This window comes from Belonocnema kinseyi, chromosome 2, assembly GCF_010883055.1.
Source record: "Belonocnema kinseyi isolate 2016_QV_RU_SX_M_011 chromosome 2, B_treatae_v1, whole genome shotgun sequence".
NCBI lineage: Eukaryota > Metazoa > Arthropoda > Insecta > Hymenoptera > Cynipidae > Belonocnema > Belonocnema kinseyi.
This window is the reverse complement of record NC_046658.1, coordinates 15953776-15968997: the sequence shown is the minus strand read 5'-3', so window position 1 is coordinate 15968997 and position 15222 is coordinate 15953776. Positions and strand designations below refer to the sequence as shown.

The 15222-nt window shown below is 35.6% G+C and overlaps 1 protein-coding gene across 7 annotated transcripts in view; it reads right to left on the bottom strand.

Annotated features, from left to right (window-relative positions):
* LOC117167202 (E3 ubiquitin-protein ligase MSL2) overlaps positions 1–15222 on the bottom strand; it is a 132239-nt gene that overhangs the window by 62963 nt on the left and 54054 nt on the right. Inside the window, exons 1-3 of one of the 7 annotated variants that reach the window (XM_033351942.1) lie at positions 12582–13274; positions 11779–12478; positions 11463–11687 (exon numbers count right to left, since the gene is read on the bottom strand). The exons of 5 other annotated variants lie outside the window; for them this stretch is intronic. In XM_033351942.1, the coding sequence (XP_033207833.1) occupies positions 11463–11687; positions 11779–11902 (349 nt within the window). In that variant the 5' untranslated portion in view covers positions 11903–12478; positions 12582–13274. Of the gene's footprint in view, positions 1–11462; positions 11688–11778; positions 12479–12581; positions 13275–15222 lie in introns of those variants that run through there. One more of the 7 variants, XM_033351944.1, reaches the window with a different exon arrangement.

Genomic DNA, 15222 nt, shown 5'->3' with positions numbered 1-15222 from the left:
TCCATTTTCTTATTAGACATTTTTCATAGTAAAAAAGTCAAGCTTTCTTTTGAGACTATTTAAAAAAAAAATCGTAGATGCCTAAATTGCGAAAAAAGTTAATTAAACAATTGATTTATTGAAAAAAGTGTTTAAATAATTTTTTTTTGTTATAAATAATAAAACAGGATGAAAGCGTGTAAAAAGCACTTTCCAAAACCCTCATAAAAATTTTAAATCGCGTAATTAGAAAGGAAGTTACAGGCGTTTGAATCTACCCCTGCAGGCATAGGGGTTGAAAATTCAACCCCCCCCCCCTCACTTGGGGAGGGTTGGTAATCCTGGTCTATAAGTTTGTGGATTAACTACTGTTGGGTAGGCGAACATATTCCCAGAATTTAGAGACAATCGAAAAACATGACTTTTTGAGTTGGGGCAGTTGCGGAATAATGCCCCTTATATAGGTTAAGAGTGAATACCCAGAAATAGAATTATTTAGCAAGGATGGTTTGACGTAATTCTATTTAGAATCTTTTTATAGTTGCAGTTACATGGTGGCGACCCCCTCGAAAGTGGTTAAGTGCCTATAAAGAGTTGCCACCTTGGCTAGACTATATAAGAATCTTTTTTATAGTCACAGTATATAACATTTTATGATGAAAATATATAATTTAAACTAATCACTGTTGTACTTAAATGCTGCTTATACACTAGAAGTGGAAGGATCTTTAAAATGAAAACATAACATTTTACATTTTAATTTGAGTACATTTATTGATTAAAATGTTTTGATGAGGAAAAATAGAATACACATAATAATCATAACATTCGACGTGTTTTTATAGTAAGAAAAGTGTGGCTAATTTCGACGATGCTGTCTATGTACATGAAACAAGAGCACTATTTTGTTTACAATATTTACCACCATTTAGTCGTCGGCTTCTCATTGAAGAAAAGTTTTTTTCCATTTATTCTTCTGCAACAGTTTTTTGTAAAATTTACGGACGATATTATCATTTTCGTCTAGATTATTCGTAAAGAAATAAGTGAAGTCAGACAAAGAATAATTATAACACATGCAATGAAGAAACATAATACAGTATTGACCACACACATCCGAAGTCGCACTTTGTAGTCTTTTTGTATTCCACCTGTAGAAGGAGCAATTTTTTCGTAAACGAAGAAGATATTCAGGTACAAGAGGCGGTAGCCCGTAACTATCAAAGTAGGTAGCTTGTTCGTTGTTTCCGACGTACATTGCGACCCAATGGGTACCAGGCTGTTTACGTCTATCCATATTAGCGACAATTGCAGTAGGTTTTGTCTACCACTTGGGAATCTGATCGGCAGGGTATACACCTACTGTCCTTGCTTCAGTGAGTTGAAGCACATGCACTCCATGTATTCGTTCCTTCTCGATCCAGTTCTTGAGTCGCAGAGCATTATTAAGAGCACATACAAATTTTTAGTCCTTTTCACCCCATGATAAAAGCAAAAATCATCCAAGAACTCCAACCTTTTAAACGATGGGCAGCTTAGTTCCTCCAGGTTTGTGATGCGTCTACTTGTAATCTTTTGCAGCAAAAGAGCCTTCTTATGTCCTCGAGTGTATATTAGTCTAGCAGTTCAGGCAACGTCTCGAAGATTAGCATGAAGAAAATTCATTGAAACATCTCCTTCAAACCATTCAATTGCATGATGTTTGCAACTGAGCCAATTATTTTGTCGTTGAAATGGACTTGTGAGATCAGTAAAATCATAGGGTGGAGAGGTAATCAAATGAGCTATACAGTGGCGATCTATAGTAACCAAAGCTACTTCTTGAGGCATTAAACGACCGGAATTATCACCAAGCCCTTGTACATCAATCACGTAATCAACCATGATTATTTTCAATACACTATGTAGTAGTAGGCAGTTTCCTCCCGTGACAAACAAGTAGAGACTAAGGTATTCAATGAGAAGTTTGTCCCTAAATATAAAATACTCCCACTTCAACTAAGCACTGAAATCTGCTAAAACTTGTCTAGGCGAGTCTATTTCCAAAACATTATCATACTCTGCATATACTAGACAATTAATTGTGTTAGCAAGTGCCTCTTCAAAACCTACTTCAATTCTGAGACTGCCATGTTTGACGAGATTTCAATGAGAATAGCAATTTGCGGACAGATCAGCTGTAAGATCAAAAGCAAATAAACAATTTCCGTCTGGATATTGTTGACGACCAATACTATTTCCCTCATTTAGAAAATGAATACCACTTCCAGTAAATAATGTGTTATACGCATCGATATAGAGCCCTTTAGTGTTGAAGATTGTCTGTAGAGGTTTCGAAGGTATCTGTGTACCATCAAGATAAAGTGATAGATGATTTATTTTAAAATTTTGGAAATTGAAGGGGTTTTTGTTCTCATTGCCATTATATGCAGTATTTTCCACAAATCCTATTATTATTCTTTTTGGTAATTGCCCAAGAATAACATTGTCAAGAGTTTCACCATGAACACCCGAGTGTATCGTCAAGGCTTTAACTTCGACACGTGTGATGGGATATTTTGCAGTACCCTGAGATAGAGCTTTAACGTGTGCAAGAAGGACACCGGGGTTAATTTTTGCTCGGCGAAAAAGTAGTGAGGCCTCTTCAATACGCACGTGACAGCTGTTGGTAGCATCCTTAACACAGAAAGTGTCCTTTGAGCAAATTAGCCTAAGTAGTAATTCTACACCATTGATAAGAAATTTATCTTGATTAAAAACGTCGCAGTGTAAATGACCTATAAGATCAATAGATTTATCAGCACCAAAATATTTCTGTCGAGATTTTAAACCTTCATTAGCATCGAAATCATCCATTTTTCCAGCAGTATCATTATACCATAGAGGTGACGTAAGACTTTGGCAGCTGGTCCGTAGTTGAGTGAAGTCTCGACGTATGCTCGATATGCATAAGAGTTACTAGGAGGTGACACTACTTTTTGATTAAAATATACGTCCACCTGATTGAAAAGTGAATGCATAAAATTGTTTATTGGTCCTACTTTATCTAGTTAGACTGTATTTGCGGTTACTCTTTCAGGAGTTACTAACTTTACTCGAAGACTGAGCATAGTATGTGCTAGGTCAAGGTATTCATCACCGTGGCCAGGAACTACAAACTCTATAGAGGCGTCATCGGTGAGCGAAGAAACGGGTTTATAATGAATCTATTGCGAGCTTTCTATAGATATCTGTGTTGGAGGCAGTGAAAAAAGATCTAGCTCTGACTTCAAACACTCACAGGAATAAGAATGAAGAAATGACATTTTTACTCTTATTTATTTCCAAAAATATCTTTAATTGCACGATTTCTTGTTTTTATATTTTTATTATTTTTAGTAGCCTTTTTTCTCTTTACTGTAAAACGCTTTTTGAGTTTTCTACTTGAAGTTTTTTTCTCTTTTTCACTCTATTTGCACTCACGACGTGAAGCGTGCCACTATTAGAAATAGACTGAACCACCTGCTTCTTCCTTCTATGCTTATAACCCGAGCCGTTCATGTTTTGGTCCATTTTATTCATTGCACGACTTTTTAAATTTGACCAGATTCTTCAAAACGATACTTAACCGAAATTTTTAGAGGTATCTTACTGTCCATTTCATTCATAACATTCATACCGGTTCGAAGAGCTTCTTTTCCGATGATTCGAGCACTGTTAGTTAAGAAAGGGAGAACACGTCGGAATAAACCTCCGAGAAATCTGCCGATTCCGTGCCCCTTCTGATATGGAGCTCCAATGTATATTTGTGGGACACCTATCTCACCTACTTGTGAAGAGTAATAATCTATGTAATGAGTCATTATTACTCTTCTCTTATCTAGTCAAGACGCTTAAAGTGAAGTGTAGCTGTCAGCGTACCGTACTCGAATGGTATTTGCAAACCAATGTGATCTCTAATATCAATTTCAATTGTAGGAAAACCTGTGCTAAGAACTGGTATGTAGATAGGTGATGAAAAATGGGTGACTTGTGTTGTACCAAAATTGTAATCTGTTGTATTTAAAGAAACTGTACATAATAGTGGTGTATTTACATCTCCGGTAACACGAGGGTCACAAATATTACAGTAAATAAATAATTTATGCGGAAGAGCACTTAAAAGACTAGGCGGGTGTTGAGCAGTGACTTAATTCGGGAAGATAGTTTAGATTATTTAAGAGAGACACAATATTTGCATAAAGACCAGCTTGAAGGAAATTAACAAGGGGTTTTTTCCACATAAGAGAAATTTCTTCACCCATTGCATTTTCTCTCAGAGCAATAATATCTATTGCGTCTTCTAACTTATCCTTCATATTTTCATAAGTCATTTTATCTTTCCTCATACTTCTTATACTTCTTCTCATACATTGACCATCATATTGCGGATATTTATATCCTGCAGTCCCACTGTTCATAAGAACAATACGATTTTTAAACGAATCATCGTGTCTCACATGAAGAAATGTACGAGGAAGTTGTATTTCTATCAGTGCTATGACCCACTGCCCTTGCAGACGAATCTCATGTGGCAGTTGTGTTATAACATTGGTAGTGGTATTCTCGGGAAAATATTTCATACTACTATTGCTTGGTAAAATAAGGTAAAATTGACCTTTAGTCTGTAATATTTTTTCAATTTGAAATTCTTCCTCCTCAATGTTTTTATTTTTGACATCAGTCAATTCTTCTTCGTAAAAAACACCTTCTATTTGTTCTCCTGCTAGATCACCCGCCTTATAACAAACAATTCCTCACTCCAGTCAGACTGATAACCTTTCTCAAAGACACCTTTCTCACGACTGATTCTGACTTTGTCGTCAACATTGTACTCAGGCTTTCTTTTGGACTTTCTTTCTTTACGAAAACGACGCTGAATATTCGATCGAGCTTCGGCTGCATTCGATAAATTAACTTCAGAGGGTGTCATTCTGATACTAGAATGTCTAGCGTTATTGTAAGCACTCACAATTTGTTGCAAAACATCAATATATGGTCGAGTATTTTTCTGTGGAAAATACCTTCACATGCGTTCCTTGAGTATTCGATTGAAACGTTCGACTACAGCTGCTTTAACATTAGGAACCCGCGTTACACGGAATTTCATCCCATTATCAGTCAGATATTATTGAAAAGAAGCTCCTAAGAATTCTTTTCCTTTGTCTGATTGTAAATAGAAAGGCGAACGATGATTACTTCTTTGTAAAATACGTTTAAAAGCATTTTTAACCTCCAGTGATGTTTTATTTCGAAGTGTCTCAACCCAGGCAAATTTACTTAAGATATCAATTACTACTAAGAGATAGCGATAATTATAGTTATAAGTAGACACACTTTGCATGTCAATTAAATCACATTCCCAAACCTCATCAAAATTGGAAACTGTGTAATGAGCTCTTTGAAATTTTTGTCGAATAGGCCTGTGTAAAGTGAATTTTTATCGAATAGGCCTGTGTAAAGTGAATGTATCCTGAGATTTCAGCCAATCAATTACTTGTGTGCGAGATACTTTACCACGTGCAACACGAATTAATTTTTCTGTACCGCTGTAGGAAGCAGGATGACCTGGATTGTAGTATATTTCTTCAAGTAGCTACATTTTAGAATAAAAGACTGCCACTTGGTTAGCATTCCTGAACCAGATTGTACCTTCTCGTGGCGACTACTTTTTCTAACTCTACTACGACTCCTCGCACGAATTGAATTATTAGGAGTTATAAGAGCTTTGTTTATCCTTGTGTCATCCTCAGTAGTTTCATCATCTGTTATAAGAGAATCTTGGTTTAATCGGTAGTTGATGTCGCGCTCTATCTGCTTAGCTTGAATCCAATATTCATGATTTTTCACGAGCTCTCGTGGTGTACCCAGCTCTTGAAGTATACGGGCAAAGTGACTTCTTCCTGGAGGGTTAGCACTTTTTCTATACCTCAATGCATCATTAACGAGATCTGCAATGTTTGAATGTTCAACACGTTTTCTGTCAATGATCACTGAGCCATATTTATTTCATTTTATTCTGTCGGCAAAGTCAGGCTTCGTTAGGTGATTGAGTAATAAAGCACTTTCAGATCGAAAAGATTTAGATAAATTAGCTATAATTTCCTTCACAGGCATAAACTCATGGGTATCATTATCTGTATTTTCAGAATAATCCATTTTCTCAGCAGTTAATTTCCTATTTCTATCTATAAAGAAGAGAAATTTATTCAGCACTTGACTGTAGTCTTTCCACCTTTCACGTTCATCGCATAGAAAAGGCGAAAATAAGATTCGACTCATTTCAGAATCTAATCTACCAAGATTGCTTCCAGGAGTCTGTGTAGTAGCACCCGGTATCGATGGTATAATAGGTGATTTATTATTATTATTGTTATTTAAAGATGTGTCATTTATCGTCTGCATTTGTTGCTTGATTTTGTGCACTTGTTCGCTGGGAATCAGTACCATTTTTCTTGTACGTTCCATATTATTGCAAGTTCTACGAGGAAGATTTAAACAAATTGGAGAGCAGACTACCAATAATTGGTCCAAGTAGGAGAGGCAGAAATCCACCTTTTTGAACAATAATTTTTTTCTTTCTTTTCCAACTACAGCAAGTTTCAACTAATTTTTGTAATGTCTTTCTATGTTTTTTCAATTTTAGCTTATGACTATCTTTAAGAGGGACATTTCCCAACAAGATATTTAAGGCACACTCAAAAATCCTCTTTATGAGTTGGCAATCAGATGTTTTAAGTATTGCCTGTCGTTGATCCGAATTTAGATGACAAAGGGCATGTAAAGCTATGGCATTCTTCTTTCCTATTGACTTGCAACCTTTCGACGTCATCACAAATGTTTAACTGGAACTTGGCAATCACTGTTTCTCCCCTTTATACTCTTCACTGGTATGTAAACGTACTGATAAGGATCGTCCGGAAATATACTTGTGCGATAGCGACAATTATCAGGAGTTGATTGTTTTAAGTTTAGAAGTAAATAGCCATGCGGTTGAGAAGTTGCATCGTGATAGGCTTCTTGTATAAACCGCGGATCTTCAGGACAAATCTGACGTGCAAGATGTTGAATTTGAGCCCGATCTCGAGGATTCTTAAACGTTACAATATAGCTTGCATTTAAAGAAATATCTCTTTGACCATGCCCTTGATGGAAAAGATTTTGAGAAATGAAAATTACACTCAAATTTTTATGATGACTTCCTTTAGTAAAAAGATCTACAATTGTGTTACTCGAAGATTCTCTCATTAAATCGTCGAGAATTATAAGTTTATGCCTTGAATCATGGAAATAATCAGAAGATTGTGGTAATCCTTCACGAAACTCTATCTCTTTTCCATATTCTTTATATTCAGTTTGCCACTCAGAATAATAGAAAATTATTCGGTCGATTTGTGTATCGCACATTTCATTGAGATTTCGAAGAAACTTTTTTACAAAGAAAGTTTTACCACAACCTGTTCATCATATTCATGACTCGTCATGATTTTTTCCGGCGTGACATCTAGAGCTGTTTGACTGCAGTAGAACATTGTATTCTCTAATACGCTCTGGTCACAGTGTATTATAGGGCCTCCAAATGATTGGAACATCATTTCTGAAAGCACAAAGAGTAAGTACTCTTATTATTAGAATACAGAAATTTTATATAATTTAATTAAGTGAAACAAGTGTACGTACTTAATTTTTTCATTTATTGCTAAGATAGTTTTTATGCAAATTGTAGCAATGAGAGATAATTCATTTTAGCCTTTATACGTTATAAATAAATAAATTACGGTTGAATTATCTGTTTTAACCTATTTATTCTCTATGTAACCAAATGGGAGAGATTTTTAATCACAAATAGAGTCAAAGTTCATGACTTGGGAATTTTTATAATTTAGAGTAATACCTTCCACTTTGCGAACATGGTGCTGCTTGTTATCAGGTGACCGTACTTTAAAGGCATACAATTTTGGTCCACCCAAGATAAAAGTTTCGATATAGCTTCCCGAACCATAAACTTTGAGCTCATCCGTCATATCGCCCAGTAAACACACTGTATATTGAGGTATATTCACCTGCCTCATTATTACTAGCAAAAATGACAGAATCCGTATCAAAATAGATAACACGACGATCTAGTTTTTTCAAGTAAGAATACAATTTTCAATGAGCCTGAGCTGTTGTGTATGCGGCTATCACTACGTTGGTAATAGGCGATGGGGCTACAGCTTCGTCCTTATACATCCAAGATGCATAAATTTTTTTCCTGGTCTACTGGTAAGATATTTGTAAGAACTTTATCTGGACTTTTAATAATGTCAATTAAAGCCTTTTGTGTATCTAATATTTCTGTTTTCGGCATATTTTGACGTTGTCCGAATTTACCCCAGAAATAATGCAAACAAAGCTCAGCCAGTGATCGTAAACCAGGATTTTTTTTTATGTTTTCCGGATCGAGCTGTGTATCCTCTAAATCTAATTTTTTTACATGTGCTTTTTTACTCTCATCAGTGGTACAATCTGAAGGATATCCACTGGCTTCATGTTTTAGCTTAAAAAATCTATTCATGTATTGTACAAATAGACCACCGATCTTTGAGTTAGGGACATACTGAGTTGTCACATATTGCCAAATCTCAAAAATCGATGTTATTTTGTACCCATTTTCGACAGCTACTTTAAGTTCATCAGAAACTCATGTTCCCCCTATTTCTTTCTTACTGATATTATCTGCATGTGGACAATCTTGCTGTAGCTGCAATTCACAGCAAGTTCTGCACAGAGGGAACATCAATTTACCGTGCATTCTGACAGGAAGAACAGGCAGATAGCTATCAGTAGGTGATAATACCCTGCATTTGATAAGACGCTCGACATTATCTAAATTATTATCTGTTCCAGTTAATTACTTACATTCATCACTAATATAAATTTTTGGGTGGCCTATGGGAAATTTTCCATATTTTGAAATAAATGGATATAAGGAACAAACATCCAGATAAGAGATTTTGATATTGTCTCTTGCCTGATAATAGGAAAATGTATTTCCTGTTCTTCCCCCATGGAAAGCATTGCGAGGATTAAGAGCACCATGCATTAGAAGAGGATGGTCTTTTAAGAACTCTCTCAATTCAGAATCTCTGGATTTTAAACTATCAAAGTCACACTCCCACATCTCAACTACTTCGTATCCCTTTTCTCGAAGTCGTTCAATTTGGGCTCGTGTACGCTCAAAAAGGTCACTCACGCTCTCAGAATTTTTACCCACACCTATTCTTTTATGACGATTAGTTTGATTACACCTAGGACAACCGTGCCAGTAACAACCGTGAAACTGATAAAAAAAAATTTTATTTTTAAGCGTATCCTCATAATAGCCATCAGCTATTATACCTTCAGGTAGTCGGTATTCTAGAGTTCGGCCAGCATGAATGATTTCTATGTCTAATTCACGCTCTACAGATAGAAGCCATTCGATAGCCTTTTTCGACTGCTTATTTGCTAACCTATAACCCCCATTTGGTAGGACACCTATTGTGTCAGACTTTGTCATTTTTCCTAAAAACTACTGAGCAAGCTGAAGCAATGGTGACACTTTCGACAAAAGGATCAACATTAGTAACTAGCCCCTCAAAGAACATTGTATCTGGGCAGTAAAAATGTATATCGGGTAATTTACCTACATATAAATCATTCTGTGGTGTATTGAAGAGGTGCGGAAATGTACCTTTTTTGCCTCTTATAAACCGAAGGCTGCCGGCATAGCACTTAATGGCATTTTTAGATAATTAAGGCTATCGATAAATCGTGTTTTTTTTTACTTTTATCAAAATTACGCTAGTACTACTTAAAATAAGCTCTGACGGTTCATTAGTACCTCTATTCTTAATGAGTTCGCTAAGACTGAATCGAGCATCGAAACCTTTCGCATTGTGTGCTATGCATACGGTCTCGTCAAAATGCTTTAAATCACGAATACCGAACTCAGTGAACTGAGTTACAGTATCTTTATCGAAAATCTACTGACTTACACCACATCATTGACATTTTACATTAGGATCAGGATCGTTCATACAATCTTCACAAACCTGCTGTGCTACACACAAATTAGGTTTGTGAATACTGATTGATTCGTCACCTTTGGCCTTTTCACACTGCTGTGTTTCAAAGTCATAGAAAATGTATGCAACCTTTTTAGTTTTTGACTGTCCTCTTTTATCTTTTTTAATTTCTAAGGGTGCAATAAAACAAAAATGATTAATTGGGCAGTTTTTTACACGTTATACAATCAGAGAAGCCACATTTATGTACCTCCCCTTTCTTGGTTTTTTTAGAGTTAAGTAACTTTGAACAACCATTGTATATTTGTAATACAGCACAAATACTTTTGCCTGTACAGTGTGAATTGGAAATTAAATGTTTCCTGAAACACTCGACTCCATAAAAATACCGTCGACAGTCTCCACATTTGATATTATCATTTTTTTTATTCAGGTCAGCATTGACCTTACATGATGGCGAACTAAAACACGCATGATATTTCATTGTGCATCTGTGATCAGTTTGTTCAAAATAAGCCTTATTGCAAGGTACACAAAACTTCTTTGCTGCGCCAGCCCCGATTAAATATAGTATAGACAAATAATAGAAATTTGGAGAACCTTCATAAAGTAAATAAATATTGTGTTTGATCTCACTACCTATATTTGCGACTTCTTAACTACCCTCGTAAATAGCCTTATCCCGCCTTTTCCCGAAATCTTTGAAATTAAAAACTGTCATTGCAATCTGAGCTTTTGCCAGATACTTCTGATATGCAATTAGCTCAGACAAGCCACATACAATATCTGGTATTATCACACCAGCATCTCTAGAAAGCTTTTCAGCAGCCTTAATTTGTGCTTTGAGCTTATCCCTATCACTTATACTTCTATAATCTTTTTTAAAATTGTTATTATTTGGATCAGACTGCCGATTTTCATTCGCAATCGCTACTACGATGGCCTGTGGTAAACACGTGTTATTGTTTTTAGCTACAGTATAAACTGATTTTTTTTAAACTTTGCTAGTTAGCTTCACACGGCCTTTTCCCGCTATTACACACACGCGTGTAATCTCTACTACAAAAGTGTCATCAATATTAAAACTTATGGCACTTTAAACTACTTATTCTACTAATTTCCAAAAGTCTTTGAAATGCAGATCTTTAAGGGGTAAAAATGCTTTCCAGGCAACTCCTTTGCTAAACCCATCCGATCCAAACACAATACCCACTACATCTGTTTCCTTGCACCACGAGACTATATAATTGTATAACTCTAAAAAGGCTAATTCCAACCAAAGAACCGGATTATTCTCCCCAGGAGGTACAATCCTGAAAGTTAATTTCCGTCCACTTGTGTCGAACTTTCTTACATAATAGTCAGTTTCATTTATTTTTATTATAAAGCGGGCTAAAATGTCTCTCTCATTCCTACCTTGTGGTTGAGCATCATGTAAATCTTCCGAGAGACTTTCGACAGCTTCATCAGCCATCGAGTGGCCATGAGAGTCTTGTGCTGTGGGAGATAAGCTAACCTCCATGACTCTGGATGGGCCTGCAATCGCACTAATGTCTGCAGCTGCTGTTACATCAATTCGGCTCTGCTTCCTATTTGACCCTTCTTGAGTCAATAATGTGTTTTTCACACAATTTTGAACTTCTGAAAAAAGAATCATTTCAAAATCATTCATTCTTTATAGACCGGAGTTTTACAATATAAGTTATGTATATATGCGTATAATTCACATTACCTTTTCTTTTTAATGCAGATGTAGATTCGTTTATTTGTTTACGCATTTTCTGCTCCTTTTGTACTTCCTGAAGAGCTTTTCTTTGTTGCTTCTGGACATCGTCGAGATTTCCCTTTGCGAACATCTTTGCCCTGTATTCATCCTGTTTTCTCTGAGCTATTGTCAATCTATTTTGCTTTGCAAACTCTCTGTTTATATTCTAATTTTCCAATTTGCGCTCCTTTTTTAAATTTGCCTCTCTATTTTCTGAGTTTTTCTTTAATCTGATTTCCTTTCTTTTGCCATTTTAATTTTTAATTTTTCTTGTATTTTCTCGTGTCTAACTTTGTCTCTGTCATCCTTTTGTTTACGTCTATTCTCCTGCACTAATTCCTTCAATATTTTATTTTCCATTTGCGAATCTGGTATAATGTCCTCGTCAAAGTCCGTCTCGTCATCATCAGTTTCTATTACTATATTAATGTATATTTTTAGTGCAACTAGGATCTCGTGCTACACTTCCCTCACCAAACATAAAACTCTTGTGAGCTTTTTTGCTTCTTTGAACACACCGCTTTTACCATTGAATCAGAATGGTCCCTCTTTTTATTTAATTCTACAGGTTTTTCTTTTGAATTTGCCTTCGTCTGATTCCTAATTCTTTTATAATGTACCGAATCGGCATCCAAAGATTTTCTGGATTTATTGCTCTGAATTTCAGCTTTAATATAAAGAGAAGAAAAAATCAGCACCCACACACTATTTTTGAATATTCACTTTAATAAAAATGTAATAATAAAAAATTTAAAAAGCGTTTTACTTACCAATGACAGTTTGTATATTATTTATTGTAGAGTTTGTCTCTCTCTGCATTTTCAAATATTTCCTCAATGTCATCAGTAAAGGTATGTCATCCTTCCTTTGTATGGCTGTTTGCACAACTTCAGCAAGTCGCCCTAGTGAATCACAGTGGATGATGTACCCTTCCAACGTGGCAAGAAGAAGCAGTCTGTTGTCATCTTCTCTCCGATGGGTAATCGCTTCTTGGTTAGTTTGATTATATATTGTCAAGACTGAGCTTCATCCGAAAATGAAAAACCTTTGGAAAAATACTACGGAAACACACTATAAGATGTGACCCTCCCACTATTACTATAGCATTCCAGCTCTTCTACCAAAAAAGATCTAATCCCCCTTCAGATCTATAAGTAGTGACATATACACAAAAACTAATGTCTATCCTAGAATGGGGGTTCGTCGAGAAAGTGATACAGGAAAACATTAATTGCCATAGCACCGTCACTGCTTTTCTGTTTTGAAACACTTTTTCACATGACCTTTAGACCGTTAACCCTGTAATTCATTCCCTGCTTTGCACGCAGTGTCATTATCCATGATTTAGTTTTCTCTATGAAAGTTTTAGAGTGATTTGAAAATTAAAATTAAAATTGTTAACATTTGCTTTTATCATAGAGATGACTATACAGTAAGGTTCAATTTATATCAGTCATACCCATGATTGTAAAAGAGACACTCCTATACATCTTCTAGTGTTTCACTAAAACTCACACTTTCCTATGACAGGTATGCATTTGACATATATGAAAACTAGCACAAAACGATATTTAAACCCTTCTATTTTTATTTTAAACCAATTATATTCAAGCATCGCGTAAGAAACGTGTCTAGACTTGTATTCCTCCCACCCATACTGTCTCTATTCCCTTGTACATAAGGTCTCTGGGTGGTCAGCTAAGAATCAGTTTCTCTGTATCTTTTGAAGCAGTACCTACAATGTCACAAACTATGACTGCCGTTAAAAAAGGAACTGAAATTTCCACTTTCACTGCTACTACTTCTACTGCTGTAGTTAAAAAAAGAGTTCACATGACAGAAGTGAATGGATTACGCAAGACGAACAAACATCTTATTTTAACCACACTGTACACGCTCAATAAGTCATGCAGTAAAAACGCTATTGTTGGTCTTGAAGTGCAGTCAGATGGAAGTTTTCAACCTATTGTAAAAATTGTGTCCAATAAACTACAAGGGATAACATTTGGGGCTGCAACATGGTCCACATTCCAAGAACAGTTTAAATTCATAAGTGCCTATTTTGAATCTGAGGGCTATTCAATGTCAGAGCCGGAACCACTCGATATTAATGACTACATAGTGAAGTTCACGACATCCTACGGTGAAAAGACTATTTTTTTGAGAAAACACCTGCTTCTGAGGGTGATTGTAAAGATAGTGAAAATGGTGAAAATTCTTGTAAAAACAAGAAGAAACAAGTTTTTGTGTCTGCAGTGGCTATGAAGAAAGCTAGCTTTATTGGTTTGAAGAATATTATGTTCTGTTTTAATGAATATTTTGGGATGCTTCAAGCTTTACGTGTTTTGGTGAAGGATTGTATGTCACGTATTTTAGAATTATTAACTGAGCATTGTATTTCTTTGAAGATAGTCGAACCATCTGAGAATTTTATTTTCGAGCTAATGAACCACGAAAAGTGCGACAGGTTAAAAAATCTAATGTATGAATATCTATCTCCGAAATTCAACGATTATTATATTGATATTATTTACCATGAGATATGGGTGTATTATTGACCCATGTAGCTTCTAGTGTACGAAAAAATGTACTAACAAGAATTAAGTTCAACTAATCATGTTGTAATATTATGAAAAGGTGTTACATTACATATGTCTACTTCAATTATATGTAATATATGCTGATTATTATGTGTATTCTATGTTTCTTTTTCCAAAATATTTTAATCAATAAATGCGAGTAAACTGAAATTTTCAATGTTATGTTTTCATTTACAAAAATCCTCACCTCTAGTATATTAATAGAAATATAACAAATATATGAACAAGATTATATGTATATACGTAGTCAAAATAGGAAGTGACCTAATTTTACCAGATCAGTGTAAGGTATTCTTACCCCATTTAACTGTAACTATAAAAAGATTCTAATATAATCTAGCAACGGTGAGGGGAGAGTGCATTTCGATAGAGCGCTATAATTAGACTCATATCTAGTGAAGGTTGGCAGCTCTTTATAGACATACAACCACCTGTGAGGAGGTCACCATCATGTAACTGCAACTATAAAAAGATTCTAAATAGAATCATATAAAACCATCCATGCTAAATAATTATATTTCTGGGTATTCAATCTTAACCTATATACATATAATCTAGGAAGGGTGAGGGCGGAAATGTATTTCCGTTAGAGTGGTATAATTAGATTTAAATGTAGTGAAGGGTGGCAGCTGTTCATATACACACAACCACCTGAGAGGGGTTCGCCGCCATAGTGCGGTAAGGGGGGTTGAGGAGTAGTGGAAGGGGATGTTCGGTCGAAGTGACCCCTTACTACTCAGGGGGAAAAGTGAGCTCCATAGGTTTTCTTTTTACTCCAGACTTTGCCTGAGCTTGTCGGGCACTTGGCGAT